The sequence below is a fragment of the Chiloscyllium punctatum genome, chromosome 7 (genome assembly GCF_047496795.1).
Source record: "Chiloscyllium punctatum isolate Juve2018m chromosome 7, sChiPun1.3, whole genome shotgun sequence".
NCBI classification, from domain to species: domain Eukaryota; kingdom Metazoa; phylum Chordata; class Chondrichthyes; order Orectolobiformes; family Hemiscylliidae; genus Chiloscyllium; species Chiloscyllium punctatum.
The window spans coordinates 110994618-111014203 of NC_092745.1; the positions used below are offsets into that span (position 1 = coordinate 110994618).

At 42.0% G+C, this 19586-nt stretch overlaps 1 protein-coding gene across 1 annotated transcript in view; it reads left to right on the forward strand.

The window, feature by feature from the left end:
- The window catches only part of LOC140480044 (dihydropyrimidine dehydrogenase [NADP(+)]-like), a 731044-nt gene that overhangs the window by 273397 nt on the left and 438061 nt on the right, over positions 1 to 19586 (forward strand). Inside the window, exons 4-5 of the mRNA XM_072574601.1 lie at positions 11919 to 12006; positions 18769 to 18930. Coding sequence (XP_072430702.1) covers positions 11919 to 12006; positions 18769 to 18930 — 250 coding nt within the window. The remainder of the gene's footprint in view (positions 1 to 11918; positions 12007 to 18768; positions 18931 to 19586) is intronic.

Below are 19586 nucleotides of genomic sequence, written 5' to 3' on the forward strand. Positions count from 1 at the left end.
TGCAGAAGTTTGGTCTTACAGGGAAAGGCTGAGAGACTGACGTCTGTTCTCATTGGAAAGAAGAAGGCTAGGAGGGGATTTGATAGAGACAAACAAGATGATCAGAGGATTAGATAGGATAGACAGAGAAAGTCTTTTTCCTAGGATGATAACGTCAGCTTGTACGAGGGGGCATAACTACAAATTGAATGGTGATAGATTTAAGACAGATGTCAGAGGCAGATTCTTTATTCAGAGAGTGGTAAGGGCGTGGAATGCCCTACCTGCCATTGCAGCTAACTCAGCCACATTAGGGAGATTTAACAATCCTTGGATAAGCACATGGATGATGATGGGATAATGTAGGGGGACAAGCTGAGAATAGCTCACAGTTCAGTACAACATCGAGGGCCAAAGGGTCTGTTCTGCGCTGTATTGTTCTATGTTCTATGTTTTGTGTAAGTCTTCATGCCAGGTAAAGCTCCAGCACCTCCCACACCAGTCCTTGTAATGTTAAAAACGTATGGAAAAAACTCATTCCTTGAAGAATCAAAATGATGATTAGAAGAAATCAGTTCACAAAGCAAATGACTGCATTTGATGAAGAACCTTAAAAAATAGGTTCTTTGCCTAAATGGCCAGAGTTCAAGTCCCAGCTGCTCCAAAGTCTCTGAATGGACTGATTCAATAAATAAGATAGGGCTGATGTGGTGCAGCGGTAATGCCATTACCTCTGAGCCAGAAGAACTGAGTTCAAGTCCCACCTGCTCCTGAGGTGTGTAATAACATGTCAGAACAGGTTGATTAGAAAACATCTACCACTGAATAGTACTGTCCAACTATCTGAGGTGAGTAACTGCAACATTCGATGCCAAATTGGCAATACCGGGAACAAATCTGTGTTTCATGCTGATTGAAATCATGATCTTTCTGATCTGTATACTTTCACTGTAGACAAGCAGGAGACTGGAAGAATACATGTCAGGCAGTATCAGGAGCTGGAGAAGTCAACATTTCAGGTGTAACCTTTCTTCAGGTTAAGGGAGCTGCAGATAAAGTGGGGGTGTGGGAGACGGTTTTGGGTGGGAAGAGGGATGGAGTGCTGAGGCTGTGATAGGTGAACACAGGTAGAGGGCATGGCCTGGTTGGTTGCTGGGTGGAATGAATCCAGTTGGTAGCTGGAAGGAAGGATCAGTCAGAGGAATGGAAGGGAGGAGGAGGGATTGGAAAGGGAGTTGGGGATGGGAATGGAGGTTGTTTTAAATTGGAGAACTCAATATTGAGTTCTTTGGGCTGTAGGCTCCACAGGCTAAAGATGAGGTGTTGTTTCGCCAAATGTGGAGGAGCTCAAATTGGAGGAACAACACTTCATTTTCCACCTGGGCTGCCTACAGCCCAGAGGACTCAACATTGGGTTCTCCAATTTCAAATAACCTCCCTACCCATCCCCGGTCTCCCTTTCCAGCCCCTCCCCCTTCCTTCCATTCCATTTATCGACCTTTCCTTCCAGCTACCAACCAGATTCATTCCTCCAAGCGACCAACCTGCCTGTACCCTCTACCTATGTTCACCTATCACTACCTCAGCATTCCACTCCTCTCCCCACTAAAATCCCTCTCCCACACCCTCCCCTTTATCTGCAGTTCTCCTTACCCCCACACCCAGTCCTGGAAAGGTTACACCCAAAACTTTGACTTCTCCACATCCCAATGCTGCCTGGATTGCTGTGTTCTTCCAGCCTCCTGCTTGTCTACCTTGGATTCCTGCATTTTATGTACTTCCACCAGCCACTCATTATTCGCAAATGCTCTCAGCAGTATGGCATCTACGACAAAGTAGTGTGTATCCCATGGACACATCTTGGCTCATAATGTCAAAGAAAAGATGCTAACCAGCCAAAATGTTCACCCAAAATATATGAAGGTTAATCCTTTAACGTTTTGAGAAAGCAAATATACTGAATAAAGGCTAATGATAAATAACTAAGAAAATAACGAAGGAGCATTTTGAACTTAGGGCTTGGAAACAGGAAGCATTGGTTACTTGCATTAACATGAGGAAATAGCTGTTGCCTAGGTGAAGATGACAGAGGACTACGTGTTGAAGAGGTTGCTGTACCAATCAATTGTCTAGCACATACAATACTAAGTGGGGCAATTGAAAATCTATTACTCTGGTCCCAAAAGTCTGGAAACCAACTGCCTCAGGAGTTAGACTCATTTGGGGGAGGTTCTGATGTAGACTTTTATTGATGACCCTCAGCAAAGCTGAAATTCACCCCCAGAGGCGCTCACCCTTTCCTGGTTTTCTTGCATTCTGGTTTCTCATCCTTTTGGTTAAAAAAAATGAATAATAGAGATTCTGTACTATTAAAATCAACTGGAAACAATTGCTAGTAGTTCCTATAATCACATCTAATTTTTGAATTCACAACCGATCGTTAAGCTCTAACAGTGAGAAACCGGGCAGCTGTCAAATTTAATTTGGAGCCAGTGCAGTTTTTGCCCTTGTACAATAAAGAACTGGTAGTCACACTATCTCCAAAACCAATTTGTGATTTTAGTATCATTCCAAGCTGAAATAATCTCCAAAAGTAGACGATACTCATTTATATTGGCCATTTCCAATCATCGTCATCACCTTTTTCTTCATGATGGTAGAAGTACTTGATAATAAATGTTTTCCCCTTCATAAACAAAAAAACTGTTATAATTCTCCCTCTGCTTCCACATAATCTTCTAAGAAGTGGCCAAATGTTGAAATTTTATTCCAGGTTAATTTGAAATCTTTTCTTGCATCACTCGTTCCAGGAGTTGTTAAATTGATTCTTGCAAACAAATGAAAGTTGAGAAAAAGTAATTTGTCTTTGTTCAATGTAATGAAGTCCCATAAAGTTTGTGGAATGTATGTAATAAATTATAGTTGCAAGCAGAAATTGGTGTCGAGGGTATTCGGGGCATGGGAGAGTGGCTGGGGTGTTGGAAGAATGGCATGAGGAAGCAAGAGTTTAAATAGATGGTGCATAGGGTGTGAGTGGTGAGGACTTTACCTTTTGTTGGCTTTACTGTGAGGCAATTGTAGTAGACTTGCCAACTTTAAGGGCATTTAAAAGGTCATTGGATAGGCATATGGACAAATGTGGGTTAGATGGGCTTCAGATTGGTTCCACAGGTCGATGCGACATTGAGGGCCGAAGGGCCTGTACTGCGCTGTAATGTTCTATGTTCTATTTATTCTAACTGGGAAAAAGTGTCAGATCATCTAGGTGGACACATTATATACCACCCACCCTCACCTCCAGAATGAAAATCCCACCATTTCAGACAGTTTCTCCCATGGTGGGCACACCAAGCAGAGAAATTTTCCGCCTCCTGCAGCTCACCTCTGGGATGGAAATGCAGCCCCACAATTCACATCACCTCGAAGGGGTTTTGAACCAAAGTCATTAAAAATAATAGTCCTTAAAATTCTGGTGTGCTGGGAACCCATCTGCCCACAATAGAGCTGGCCATGGCAGACTTGCAGGGTGTGGGCTCATGACCTGCACTGACACGTAACATAACCTTGCACTGGTGAAATCTATGGCTAGTGAATCCTGTATAATTCAATCCCCCTGAAAGTAGAGCCCAACATCACAAACAAGGAGTTTCCAGAGCGGTTTGGGTTTACGTTCCCTCGCTAGGTTTCATACCATGAACCTTGTCAGGTCAAAGTGTGAGAAAGTAAGAACTGCAGATGCTGGAGGTCAGAGTCAAAGAATGTGGTGCTGGAAAAGCACAGCAGGTCAGGCAGCATCCGAGGAGCAGGAGTATCAAACTTTTGGGCATAAGCCCTTAATCAGGAATATTAAGTGTGGCCAAGATTGCAACCTGCCCCACCCCTTTGGGGTATGACATGTAATGAAAAAGAGACCCTTTTTTAAAGTTTAGCTCATGTCTCCATATGAACATTGGTGGGAGTGTCTTTTGAGGGAGACATGCAAGATACAATTAAGTTGTTGAACAAAAGGTATCAACTAAACTGGAATATTTCCACTCCCACAACCACTTCCACCCCTCACAATTCCTCATGCATCACACGTGACATCACTTCCGCCCCTCACATCATCGCTGATGCCACATGCTCAGTGACTTCCGCCACCCCTACTGCCGTGGTCACCACCACTTTCGCCCGCAACCACGCCACTCACCAGCATTCTGCTGACATGCCCCCCCACAGACCCCACTGTCACTATCCCCACCCCCCAGAACCCCGAGGGCAACACTACCCCTGCTCATGACTCCACTCCATTCCCCCCGCCATCACACCCACTCCAGTTACAGGTTCCACCCCCACTTCCAGCTCTACACCCACATCAGATCCCAGCTCCCAGCCCTGCCGAGTTTTCACCATCCCCCCAGACCTCCCCCTCACTGAGGACGAATGATCAGTCCTCAGCAAAGGACTCACCTTCACCCCCTCCGTCCATGCATCAATGAATTTAATACAAGCCATGACGTCGAACAATTCTTCCGTCGCCTCCGCCTCCGAGCTTACTTTCACAATCAGGTCTCCCGCCCACCTTTCGAGGACCCCTTCGCCCACCTCCAACACACTGCATCCACCTGGACACCCCGCGTTGGCCTATTACCTGCCCTTGACCTCTTCATTTTCAACTGCCGCCGGGACATTAACCGCCTCAACCTGTCTACCCCCCTCCCCCACTCCAACCTCTCACCCTCACAACGCGCAGCCCTCCAATCCCTCTGCTCCAATCCCAACCTCACCATAAAGCCAGCGGATAAAGGGGGCGCAGTGGTAATCTGGCGTATTGACCTCTACACCGCTGAAGCCAAACGCCAACTCGAGGACACCTCTTCCTACTGCCCCCTCGACCATGACCCCACCCCCCATCACCAAACCATCATCTCCCAGACCATACAGAATCTCCCACCCACAGCTTCCAACCTCATAGTCCGGGAACCCTGCACTGCCCGGTTCTACCTCCTTCCCAAGATCCACAAGCCTGACCACCCTGGCCGACCCATTGCCTCAGCGTGCTCCTGCCCCACTGAACTCATCTCTACCTACCTCGACACTGTCCTATCCCCCCTAGTCCAGGAACTCCCCACATATGTTCGAGACACCACCCACGCCCTCCACCTTCACTAAGACTTCCCTTTCCCTGGCCCCCAATGCCTCATCTTCACCATGGATATCCAATCCCTCTACACCTCCATCCGCCATGACCAGGGCCTCCAAGCCCTCCGTTTTTGCCTCTCCAGATGTCCCCAACTGTACCCTTCCACTGACACTCTCATTTGTTTGGCCGAATTGGTCCTCACCCTTAACAATTTCTCCTTTGAATCCTCCCACTTCCTCCAGACCAAAGGGGTAGCCATGGGCACACGTATGGGCCCCAGTTATGCCTGTCTCTTTGTTGGCTACGTAAAGCAGTTGATCTTCTGTAATTACACTGGCACCACTCCCCACCTCTTTCTCTGCTACATTGATGACTGCATTGGCGCCACCTCGTGCTCCCGCAAGGAGGTTGAGCAATTCATCAACTTCACCAACACATTCCACCCTGACCTTAAATTTACCTGGACCATCTCTGACACCTCCCTCCCCTTCCTGGACCTCTCCACCTCCATTAATGACGACCGACTTGACACTGACATTTTTTCCAAACCCACCGACTCCCACAGCTACCTGGATTACACCTCTTCCCACCCTACCTCTTGCAAAAATGCCATCCCATATTCCCAATTCCTCCGCCTCCACCATATCTGCTCCCAGGAGGACCAGTTCCACCACAGAACACACCAGATGGCCTCCTTCTTTAGAGACCGCAATTTCCCTTCCCACGTGTTTAAAGATGCCCTCCAACGCATCTCATCCACATCCCACAACTCTGCCCTCAGACCCCACCCCTCCAACCGTAACAAGGACAGAACGCCCCTGGTGCTCACCTTCCACCCTACCAACCTTCGTATAAACCAAATCATCCGCCGACATTTCCGCCACCTCCAAAAAGACCCCACCACAGGGATATATTTCCCTCCCCACCCCTTTCCGCCTTCCGCAAAGACCATTCCCTCCGTGATTACCTGGTCAGGTCCACGCCTCCCTACAACCCACCCTCCCATCCTGGCACTTTCCCCTGCCACCGCAGGAACTGTAAGACCTGCGCCCACACCCCCTCCCTCACCTCTATCCAAGGCCCTAAAGGAGTCTTCCACATCCATCAAAGTTTTACTTGCACATCCACTAATATCATTTATTGTATCTGTTGTTCCTGATGCGGTCTCCTCTAAATTGGGGAGACTGGGCGCCTCCTAGCAGAGCGCTTTAGGGAACATCTCCGGGACACCCGCACCAATCAACCACACCGCCCCGTGGCCCAACATTTCAACTCCCCCTCCCACTCTGCCGAGGACATGGACGTCCTGGGCCTCCTTCACCGCCGCTCCCTCACCACCAGACGCCTGGAGGAAGAACGCCTCATCTTCCGCCTCGGAACACTTCAACCCCAGGACATCAATGTGGACTTCAACAGTTTCCTCATTTCCCCTTCCCCCACCTCACCCTAGTTCCAAACTTCCAGCTCAGCACTGTCCCCATGACTTGTCCGGACTTGTCCTGCCTGCCTATCTCCTTTTCCACCTATCCACTCCACCCTCTCCTCCCTGACCTATCACCTTCATCCCCTCCCCAACTCACCCATTGTACTCTATGCTACTTTCTCCCCACCCCCACCCTCCTCTAGCTTATCTCTCCACGCTTCAGGCTCCCTGCCTTTATTCCTGATGAAGGGCTCTTGCCCGAAACGTCGATTTCGCTGCTCCTTGGATGCTGCTTGAACTGCTGTGCTCTTCCAGCACCACTAATCCAGAATCTGATTTCCAGCATCTGCAGTCATTGTTTTTACCTCTGGAATATTTCCACACCCAACCTACAGCATCGATATGTGGTCTCCTGTGAATTTTGAACATGTTGGCTCCAGATCAGGTGGAGGTGTTGAGCAGTCCGCCCAACCGAGCTGACTATTGAAATACTTAAGTGACCGATGGTCACCTATTGGCCTCATCCCACTCTGCCACTGCTTTACCTACAGAAGGGTAATTGGCAGTCAGGAAACTCGATGGCTTCGGCTGCATGGGTTGGTGTCAGACAAAGTTGGAGCACTTCCTTTTGAGTATCCCCTACATCCATCAGAGGAAGATCTCCCCAAGCTCCTTTATCCCTCCTTTTACCCAGTGCTGATGGCCTCATAAACCGCCCCTGCCCACCACCTTCACCTGCCCACCTCACAGAACTGTGCCAGATTAGGCTATCAGGGCCTGCCCATACTTCCAGCAGAGACCACTGCTCCTGCAAAGAAGTTTGAGACTACAGAGCTGCCAACCATCTGATTTGCCAAGTAGTGCCCTTAAGGTGGGACCTCTGTGTGAGATGGCAATGAGGAGATGTCAACATGCTAGAATGCTGCTCTCAGTCCCAATATAATAGGTGGATTGCAACCCTCCCCACCCCTTTGGGTTTATGAGGGGTGATGCAAACCAAGCACTTCATAAAATTCAGCTGACTGTCTCCATACAGACATTGGTGGGAGAGAGTGCCTTGGGAGGGAGACGTGCAAGATGCATTTCAGTTGTTAAACAAAAGATGTCCACTAAACTGGGATATCTCCACCCCCAGCCTACAGCATCGATTTCTGGTCTCTTGTGAACCTTGACAATGTTAAGTCACAATTCCCATGGGATCCATTATTACTGCTCCATGGCTGACAAAGAAACTGCATCACTCGAGCATCTCAGTAATAATAGAATGCATGATCTTCATGTTGCTTAGAAACTGGAGATTGTTCCTGCAGTAGGAAAGGATCTGTCCTTACCATGCTGCAGAAAGAAACAGGGAGGAAACAAGCTTCATATAAAATTGGGTTTTCATAGTATAGTAATTTATTGTTACATCTATTTATGAAACTACAGTAAAATATGTATTCGTAGTCATAATTAATCTGGTACCACTTAAGTTACATAAAGTATAAAAAAGAAATAATACATAGAAAGTTAAGACAAATTTCACTTTTTGTTCCCACTACGGCTTCTTGATTTCATAAGCGGCTACAGGATGTGCCTTCTTCTGCAGCCGTCAAAGCTGTCCCTGAGGCTGCAACACCAAGGAGGAAGCACACTGAAGCAACCCCTGCCACCGCTGACTGGACCCAGAACATCACATCAACCAAAGCCACCTCATCGCCTCTGTTAGCCCAGCTGCTGCCATAGCCAGGAGACTGTCCCAACTCTCAAGGACCGGGCCCCATCTCAACTTACGAGGATGTAATCATCGAGGGATCACTCACTCCGCTGCCATTGTAGATGCCACCGAAACACCAAATGACAAGAACCGACCCCAATCTGTTGACACTGGAAGAGTTGCTCAAGCTGTGACCGCCATAGCAACATATCAACAGCTCTCTGCAATCTCTCTCTACCACCACAGCCACAGAAAGAAAGAAAACTAAAGTTGATTCAATAGTCAAATGAAGGAAAATGAAATAAAAAAGGGGGTGGTGTTGGTCATGCGAGAGGGAGTGGGCAGGCTAGGAGTACAGACACCACCTACCCTACTGCCCTCTGCCAGAGATTCAACTTGTGTTCCTCTTTAACCAGCTTTCCATTGTCCGTATGTTAAACCAAGCAACCTATGGTGAGATTTTCAGGGAATGAATTCCCCTATGAACAGAGAGACCTTAAATCACTCTCTTACTTAAAAATATACTACCGGGTTGCACAGATGTCACATTTTACCATCTGGCATGTACAAACCACAATAGCTTGTGGCTTATCCAGGAAAAATAGGTACGCCAATCAAACTTCTTTGTTCACCTTCCAACAAACAATCTTTCCCTCCCATGCATTACCAGTGATTATCGTTATGCCCAGTGGTGGAACTCACCATAGGGATCTGGATGTGATATGAAATGAATGTAATACTCCTTGAATCTGAGGTTTTAACTCTCTATCCCCACTGCTATTACAGCTTTGGAAAAACCCTTAATTTTAAATCTGGCACAGCATTCTGAAAAGGCTCAATCTGTTGCAGTAAGATTGACTTGCAATTGAAGCTTTATGATCAAGTAACAGTACAACTTCATTTGCTATATACAGATACATTTCATGATGGGTACATTCAACAAAGTTAGAACTAATTTCATCTCACTTGACTTCAAAAATTACAACAAATGAGCGTGTAATATTAAAGCTCAATTGAAAATTTGTATTCAATAAACAGTGTTGACAATTCTGCTAAACATGGGCCAGTAAATGAATTTAGTCCATTAAGTTTCTAGAGTGCTACTAGGCTATAGTTTTGTATTTTGGGGCAGCAAATGTAGCCTTTATATTTTTCAAGTCATGAAGGAATTCTTTAGTTGAAAATAGTTCTGTACCAATTGCCATTTTCATTTGTGTTCTTCAACCATATCAAGACATTCAATTCAAGAATAATTCCTTTTCACAATCACACAATAACTTTTGTAAGACACTCCTAAATTGTCAAGAAGACTTCCTGGAATCTCTTGCTTAAGGGCATATCTACGTTTAGATTGGCACACCATCCAAACAGCAATCAGGAATGCTGTATAGTGCACGGATGAGGTCATGTTCGTCTGGAGGTATCAAAACAGCTGAAATATTTGACCCCACCTCTACATTTCCATGGGCTTTAAGAGTAAACTTTGTGTTTAAAAGCTTTGTTTTGTTAAGTGTACTGAAAGTAAGCTGACAATATCTTATGCCTCAAGATAAATTGTAACCCATTTTGCTGGTTTATGCACTATATGTGGTATTAATATTGATAGCACAACAATAACATAATAAGAAAATGACTGTTCTCACTTGAGCATTGACTTTCTTTCATCTTATAGAGTCATAGAGATGTACAGCATGGATCTTAATTTAAATATCATGTTACACATTAGAGGTTAATGAGCTGCTTAAATTCAACTGGTTGTTTACAGTTTAAATGTTTGAAATGTCACAATTTTGAGGTTGCTCCAAGAAACTGTGCCAAAACCATCCAGATTATAAGCCCTTATTAAACTATCCCTGTAATATTAGAGTGCAGCTGTGACTGATTCAACTTAGGTTCAAATACAATGTTAAGACTGACTTGACAACTGAAGAATGTTGCTAAGAAATGGAGATTCTTTACGATAATTACCTTGACTCCAACCCACCTTTCAACAGAAGCTGAATGCGGAAGTCATAAGGAGTGAGAAGCATTAGTCACTAACTCATAGTCCCCACTCTCTCAGACCTTTCTTTTGGAATATGCCAGTTTCTTACACTTTTTATCCTCATTCTTTAATTTGGAGCCGCTGCAATGACTGTAATTGTGGTATTGACCACTGAAGGCTTACGACCCAGGCAGACTACTGCCACCAATCCTCCTTCCACTATCTTTAACCAAAATCAATTAACCAAATTCAACTAAAAACAGGACCAGTAGTGCCTAAAGGGCATTGTAACAAAGGTCAAAGATCACCAAGGAAATTTACAAGATATAAACTAAAATATTCTTCTTGGGGGTGAGAATGCACGCTATTCCCTATGGTGCCCACTGCCCATGGAAAGCCTGAACAATACAATCAGACACTACTTGCTCACTCTCCAAGAAATCCCCCTTTATATGCTGAGTTTAATATGTATTGGTAGAGGAGTCTAATGAGAAGAGTAACTTTTCTTAAAGATAAGATGCAATATTCCATGCTAATAATAGGTAAAGGTTACATTGACTCTCTAGATATAATTACAAAGACCACCAGGAACCAGAGTTGACACAACTCTATCTGTTGAATCCTCCTGCTGGTCTTCTTTTTCTCCAGCTGTGTGATATCATCAGATTGAGTGGAACTTAATGCAGGTGCAGTGGCTCAGTGGTTAGCACTGCTGCCTCACAGCACTAGGGACCTGGCGTTTGATTCCACCCTTGGGTGACTGTCTATGTGGAGTTTGCACATTCTACCTGTGTCTGCATGGGTTTCCTCTGGACATCTGGTTTCCTCCCACAGTCCAAGGATATGCGGCTTAGGTGGATTGCCATACTAAATTCCAAATAATGTCCAGGGAAATGAAGGTTAGGAGGGATAACCATGTGAAATGCAGGGATGGGGCAGGATGTGTCTGGGTGGATTGTCTTTGGCAGGTTGGTGTGGACTTAATGGACTGAATGGCCTGCTTCCACACTGTAAAGACTCTTTTCCCCACTCTTTATAATCCATTTTGAGACCTAAAATGTAATTCTTTTGAATTTGGAATGCTTCAGAGTTATTCTCATAAAAACCTTTAAAATTCTGTAAGATTGCATTATTTTTATAATATTCTTTACTCAAAGTGAATAAATTACATTTTGATATCTGTACACTTTAATTTTCATGCATAAGACAGGGTCTTGAAGGAATATGACCCAAATCAGGTTTTCCTCATGGCCCCAATTGCACCACTTTTCCAGAAATGTTGGCATTACTCACTGAAGGCTAACATTTTTCTTAAATTAGGCCATGGTGTTTGGCCTAACCTTCTGGTCATGCCATTTAAAGAAATTCTGAATAATTATTTTTAACTATCTGCGGAAAGTATTTGCAATTGATTTTATCTGCATTCTTTAACCTGACATATTGGTCATTCAATTTATTGACAGTTTGGTTTCCCCTGATGGATGTCTCTAATATGTGTACAATAATGAGAAATATTGCTCTGATTTGCACCCATGAATTTTTAAGTCTGCAGAAATATTTCAGCTTAAGACAATACAAATTTGTGGCTTGTTAGAATTTTCCAATTTCTCACTTTTGTCTGGCTCAATTTAATCACAAAGGGTAATTTAATCACAGATTGGTCGAAACAACTTTTGTAATTGATGTTTTTTGACCAGATTAATTTACATTCCAGGTGTCTCAAGTGTGCCGATGCTCCTTGTCAGAAGAGCTGTCCGACTAATCTGGACATAAAGTCATTTATCACAAGCATTGCAAATAAGGTAGGTATATTTGTCTATCTGTAAAAGATAAATGATGTGAAATAGAGCTTAATCAAAATTACAGGGAGGAGAAAGTGAGGACTGCAGATACTGGATCTCAGAGTTGTGAATGTAGTGCTGGAAAAGCACAGTAGGTCAGGCAGCATCCGAGGAGCAGGAGAATCAACGTTTCAGGCATAAGCCCTTCATTTTTGATGAAGGGGTTATGTCCGAAACATCGATTCTCCTGCTCCTCGGATGCTGCCTGACCTGCTGTGCATTTCCAACACTACACTCTTAACCAAAATTACAGCCCTAAAGCAAAGCTGCAATAGCTTAACAAGTTCAGGAGATTGGCTTTCAATTTCCACAAGGTGGTGTTTGGGATGGTACATTTACTTCATTTTTGTACCAAAGATTGAATATTGTGCTCATGATGTCAGAGTTCACATGGACTTAAAAACCTTTTGGTGTTAAACATTTACTTTTGTATAAAAATCTAAACCAGATGTGATCCCTTCAATTATATGAGAAGTGTGGATATTATGTTGCTTCATTTTTATTTATCCAAGCTGATTAAACATGAAATCTAGTACATAGAACATAGAACAATACAGCACAGAACAGGCCCTTCGGCCCACGATGTTGTGCCGAACATTTGTCCTAGCTTAAGCACCTATCCATGTACCTATCCAATTGCCGCTTAAAGGTCACCAGTGATAAACAAAATCCTTGAATCTGGTTGTCCAAATTGACAATTCAGGTAAGTAATTTTAAATCTTTGAATAAACTTACAGTATTAAAATAGAAAAAAAAGGTCAGGACAATTTTCATCAATAATATATATTAGCTCCCCAACAATGTTACATACTCGTAATCTCCCCTTTCAAACCATAAAGCTGAAGCTACCCAAGAATATGTGTCTCAATATAACGCCATTGCAAAGACAATCCTGGACAACCTTGGGAAGTCATCATGATCTAATAAAGATTTGCAGATAACATCTTTTCGCTCTCCTCTGTGAGTTTGAATAATCTTTTTAACCTTGTGACGATACTGTCACTTTAAAAAGTTATTTTGTTCTGGATTTTTTTGAAGAGAGGTTGTAAAGGTGGAGGTGACAAACTGATTAATGAAGATGGCTGAAGTAAACAGCTTGGAGGGCTTTGGGTTTTTTTAAAACATCCTGAATGGGTGTAGCCAGCTTTCTCAGACCAGGCTTTCTAGTTTTTTAATTTTAGCTTCAGAGGCTGTTTGGGGTTTTCGGAGAGTTGGAAGCTTCAGGGAATGATTCCTGGCTGTTGCTTTCTCTGAAATTTCTCTTAATGTTTTTTCTTCCTGTTTTGGAGAACAGCATTTAAGAATCTGTGTCTGAATTTACCTTATTGCCCAGGGGTGTGTTTGTGGGATATCACTATATTGGAACAGTTAATTAGTAATAGGTACTGCATTTATTATTCGCTTAAGCTTTCTGGTAGTTAAGTTATTCTAAATTCACCTTTCTTTTATTTGTACTTTAACTTTCATATTTAAATAAATGTGTTTTGCTTCATGCTGAATAGTTTGACCAGCACATCTGGAACTTCACCTACCTTTAAAATAGGGAAAAGTTAGGATCTAGGCAACATTCTTAAAATATTTTGAGGGGGCCTGGTCTAGTCCATAGTAACCTGAACATTTGGTTTCACAAGTACACTGACATACCCCCTTTGTGATATCAGACTACTTCTTTGACACCAGTGCTGGATAAAATAAAGCTTCCTTTGGTTAACTGTTAGGATGACAAACACCATTATCTTTTGGCCTTCTGTGACAAACATTGTTCCCTAGCCACTAAGTCCATCCTCCTGCCAGGCACTTAAGCTGCCTGTCCTGTCTATTTGCAGTCACAGTGTTCTACATGTCTCTTAAGTTGAACTTTCAACCCAATCTTCACTCTGTCATCAAGGCCGCTTGTTTTCAACCAGTTAATATTTCCGACCTGTTTCTTTGCCTCAGCCTGTCTGCCTCTGAAATCTTTATCCACTTTTTGCACCTCCTGTCTTGTCTCATGGCCAGAGGGCATGTAGAGAAATCCCAGAGGATATTGTTCTCTTCTATGTTGACATTATTGCCTTCAAAACTAGACAATCTTGGACTACCTGGTCAAATCGCTTAAACGGATCACATGATTATAATTCCAGAATCTTTAGCTAAAGCTGATCCAAAGACCATGAGCTGTCTGCTCCCAGTCAACTCTGAACTAAGGAAAATCATGAAGGGCCATTGTATCATTTGCTAGGGAGGAAAAGGTACATTGTTAGCCCACCAAAATGAACAAAAGGAAACTTTGTTTTATCCGGCACTGGGTGTCAGCACCTGAAAGCCCTATCTATATCATATGACTGAAATCTGAGCTTGTTAATTGCGTTAAGGTACAGTTTTGGAATCGTACACAATGGGTGTATTAACATCTGAAGAAGTTTAGCTTGAGACCTTAGAATCTGGAATAGAGTCATAGAGATGTACCGCACGGAAACAGAGCCTTCAGTCCAACCTGTCCATGCCAACCAGTTATCTCAACCCAATCTAGTATTAGTTCAGTAAAATAATAACTTAAGGAATGTGAGTTCAAATGCCATTGGAGAAATTTGAGAATTTGAAAGCAATTGAAATAAAATCTGAAAATGAAGACTTCATATTTGTAATATCAGCTATAGAGATGCTGGAAAGCTGAAAACTCATCTTATTCTCTGCCTTTTAATTGGAAGAATCTTCAACTTAGTGTGACTCTACACCCACTAAAGTGCAGTCAATTTTAAGTGCAATCTGACTTGACCCATCAAGCTATTCAGTTCTTAAACCACTGCACAGTGACGTAAAATCATAAAATCCCTACAGTGTGGAAGGCCATTTGGCCCATCGAGGTCCACAGCGACTCTTCAAAGAGCATCCGACCCAGACCCACCCCATCCCTGTCACTCTGCATTTGCCATGGCTAAACCACCTATCCTGCATAATAGGGACTATGGACAATTTAGCATGGCTAATCCACCTAACCTCCATTTCTTTAGACTGCGGGAGAAGACCAGAGCACCCGGAGGAAACCCATGCAGACTCAGGGAGAATGTGAAAGCTCCATACTGACAGTTGCTCAGGGGTGGGATCAAATCCAGGTCCATGGTGCTATGAGGCAGGAGTGCGAGTCACTGACCCACTATGCAGCCCTAAGATGAAGGCCCATTGTTACCTTCTCAGCAAATAAAGATAGACAATAGAGGCAGGTCAGTGATACGCATGATCCAAGAATGAAGTAAAAAAACCTTGGACAGAATTTGGCATTACAGACTGTGCAGGGAAAATAAGTGTCAGAATGCAAGGTAAAACTGTGCTTCTTAGAAAAAATTACATGGAAGAGTTATTAAAGATCGAGATGAGATCAAATAAATTAAAGAGGACAAGACTTTTGTTCAGAGATGTAACCATCAAAGATAGGTAATGTAAGCTTACAAAAGGCAAAAAGCTATTACTTTGATGATTTGAAAGAAGTAAGATATTTGATTGCTTCTTGGGAATCTTTTTTGCCTTGCTATGTGGAATTTATTTTATGACCCATTACTATTTTCATACAGTTCTGTAGTTTTAGGTTGGTTATAGTTTATTTTCATGTTAATGAGCAAACCGTTGACCATTAGTAGTATTTCTGACTTTGATTTCTGGTAAATTTGATTTTGTTTTCAAATGTAGAAAGCTATCTCTTCAATCAAAAGTTTAAAATCCTCATCTTACCTGACTGTGACTTACTTTAGCTGTAACCAAGTAACTTTTGCAGTTGATCAAAGTAAGACAAATTGACAATGGTTTTTGATGTAATTCCAAAAAGAATTTTAACATCCAATTAACATAAGGGCCCCCTATTGATGGAATTCCATGCTTTCTAAAAATAAAATCATTTAAATGTTGAAAGGAAAATTCAACATAATGAAAACAACCAGCTAATTTTTTGAAGAATTAAAGTACATTTTAATTTTTAATTGTAATAAATGATATTTCTGTAACAATAGAAATATTGTAAACCAGGGATGACCGGGGCAATAACAGTGCCTCAAGCACATCCCAACTGAGATTTGGTATTAATAAGGAATTGAACCTCAGACTTGCCTTATCTCTTCACTTCAGTGATGAACCAAATGTTTTTTTTTTAATCCTTTTTTCTGTGAAAGAAGTGTTGGATTTTTTGATAGATCTGTCGATGAAACAATTGAACAGATATTCAACACGATTACGAATGTAAAGAATTGAGGAATAAAGTATTGTAACCATCAGATGGTTCCAACTACCTTGTCAGTGAAATGTAATACGGCTGTTTACTATTCTTATCATAAAAGTCTGCCATTGCTATCCTGCTATTTTGACTCTTTTTCTTTTTGAGTCTTCCTGTATCAACCCTAACTTCTCTTTGGACTTGGAAGCTGTTTTTGCCACATGAAACCAATTCAATTTGCCTCAGAAGGTAGCAATCTTTAGCCATGCCACACAAACACTGCTTTATTTCAATCTTTGAAATATAATTACTGTGCAGAAGGTTAACTTAATTAATTTAGTGTACACCACTCTCAGATCACCTAGTATTTCTCTTTCACAATACATTTCAAAGCTCTCAGCTTACCTTTTGTTCTTTTGTTGGAATCTATGTTTAGTGTTATTCAGAAGTGTCAATTGAACACTGATGTCACACACTTTACTTTTTCCATCTTAGGCTATATCTTTCCATCTTCAGACCTTTCCCAGCCGATTAACAAACACACTCAGCTTCAGCGTTACAGCTCTTTATTTCTTTCGATAACCCATTTCACTGGGGGCGCACAATTTACAGATATATTAATTTTTCCATACATGCACTACCTTACTCTCAAAGTTCATTTCCTAAACTTTACCATCATACTCTTAGGCTCTTTGCTTCTTGAAAGGCATATGTTTTACCTTCAGAAATTTAATATGGAACTTGACCTTTTACTGCCATGAAAAACTAACACCGATCCTTAGCATTTACGTTTGTGTTCCCTAAGAGATGTACGTGTAAGTTTGTCTCTTTACAAAAAATGAAAATCACCTTATTATCCAAATATTTCCAATTGTAAGAAGAAACAATTCTCAATTATGGCAATAATGGTTGCAGATCATTACAAGTCATACAATATGATGTAATTCCATTGTTACATGCATGTAACAATATTTTAGTTTTTATGAAGAGATGTGATCAAAATATTATGACCTTTTGGAGTTTACAAAATCATGAGGGGTATGGATAGGGTTGATGGTAGGTGACTTTTCCCTAGGTGGGGGATTTCAAGAGTAGAGAGCACGTTGTTAAGATGAGAGGAGAGAGATTTTAAAAAGGTATGAGGGGCAAATTGTTTACACAGGACGAATGAACTTCCTGAGGAAGTGGTGGATGTACAATTGCAATGTTGTAAAGACGTTTGGATAAATACATTAAAAGGAAAGGTTTGGAGGCAGGTGGGACTAGTTTAGTTTGAGATTATGTTCGGCTTGGGCTAGTTGGACCGGAGGGTCTGTTTCCGTGCTGTGTAACTCTACGACTTTATGACTCTATTATGTGAATCTATTTGTACTGTGATATATATCCTGATACATCCTGCACTTCAATACAAAGGACACCTTTCTAAGGAAAATGCACTAGGTGCAACACCAACAGTATTGCAACTGCATGAAGTAGGAAGTTTGGATCAATTCGTATAGCCTGGAGAGAATTTGCATGACCTAGTTTGTGTGTAGAACAGGACTACTTCATGTTCTGCCACTGCACATGCATCTCCCCAAGGCTCATGAACTCCGTATTGCATGTGTCATGTTTGTTCCAGGGATCACAACCACTCATCATCCCAAACTTCCCTTTGCTTCATTTAGGGAAATCCAGCAACCCCCAAACGGATGTCTTCAGAACACCTCGACTGACCTACACTGTTCTGCTGGCACTGACTGTCACCAACCCCCTGCAGCAGTGTAATGGGATGAGCTAACTGTGGCAGCACCCCTAACCAACCAGAGTCAATTTCCACCCTGTTCAGGGTTCTGCCCCTTTGACTTTGACATCTCACCATTTACTTGAAAAAACAAGTTGTGTATTTGGCATGTAAGCAGCTGGCATGTGTGGCAGCTGTAATGTTGATGTAAGTCAGTGCCAACCTTGGAACAAAATATGCCCTCACTGAAATGTTTTACAAGGGCATGGATGATACAATATAAATATAGATTCTACCGTCTTCAACATAAATACATTTTAATATATATGTGAGGATATGTGCACCTGTATTTATGTTGTGTTTTGGTATATAAACCTATCTGGTTGTCTTCTTAATTTGTTTTTGACCATGTTCATTTCAAATTATGATGCAAAGTGATGCTCATTTCAATTCCTGCATCAACTGAGAGTACCACAAAGGACTTTCCCTCTCAACCTCTCCTCTTGCCTGAGGGATGGTAACCCTCACATTAAACCACCACCTGTTCTCTTTCTCTAATGCGAGAGCAGTCCATGGTCTTGTTGGACTACTGCAACTTTTTACCTTCATGTTCTGGTCAGCTTCCCTATTTTTATGTTGTTACAGCTTTTAAAACAAATCTTTACTCTGTAAATAGCAACTTTTTTTTCCTGATGTTCTCATAAGATACCTTTCTTTGATTTTAATGTTATTAATGAACAGTAGGTTGATATGTTTACTCAGACCATTTATGCTTGATCAGCTAATTTTCTTGTTTTATATGTTGCTTAATTAATAGAACTACTATGGAGCTGCCAAAGCTATTCTGTCTGACAACCCCCTTGGTCTAACTTGTGGGATGGTATGCCCAACCTCTGACCTCTGTGTGGGAGGGTGCAATTTACATGCAACTGAAGAAGGAGCGATTAACATAGGTGGATTACAACAGTTTGCTACAGAGGTACGTAAAGAGTATCCCACCATTGTAAATATCATTATTCAGTGAACATTTATGAATTTATATTATAATAAATTTATATTCCATGAATTAAGAATCATGTTTTTAATATAGACGATCACTGAATTGAACAAAAACAGTGACTTTCATGTCATGAAAGCACTGGACATTTTCTGATAAAATTTTGTGTCATGCGTTCTGATTTAGCAGCATTAAGTATTTACTGTGTGTTGGTTTCAATTCATGCTATTTATTCTAAAGAGCTACATTGTTGGAACAGATACCATATGTACATTTAATATGCTTCATAATAAATGGCTCACCTGTTTAGTGAAGCAGATATAAAATGTAGGAGACAACATTGCTTTATTAATATATATTTCTTTCTGGAATAGCCAGATCTAATCAAACAGTGGCTTTATGGAGTTAATATTTAAGAAAAGAATTCTGACAACTATTTTTCCTGATTGATCAATTTTTGACAGTTGGCTAATGGATCAGCATTGATTGTGTGTATTTCCTCCTGACTTGTTTGAAATAAAATCTAAAAGTAAATTACTGTACCCTGAGGAATGATGTGGTGAAAACATTTTCCTTTTTGACAATTGCACAGAGGGTGAAATGGATTGTGAATGTTTGTGAAAGTTAAGATAACTCTT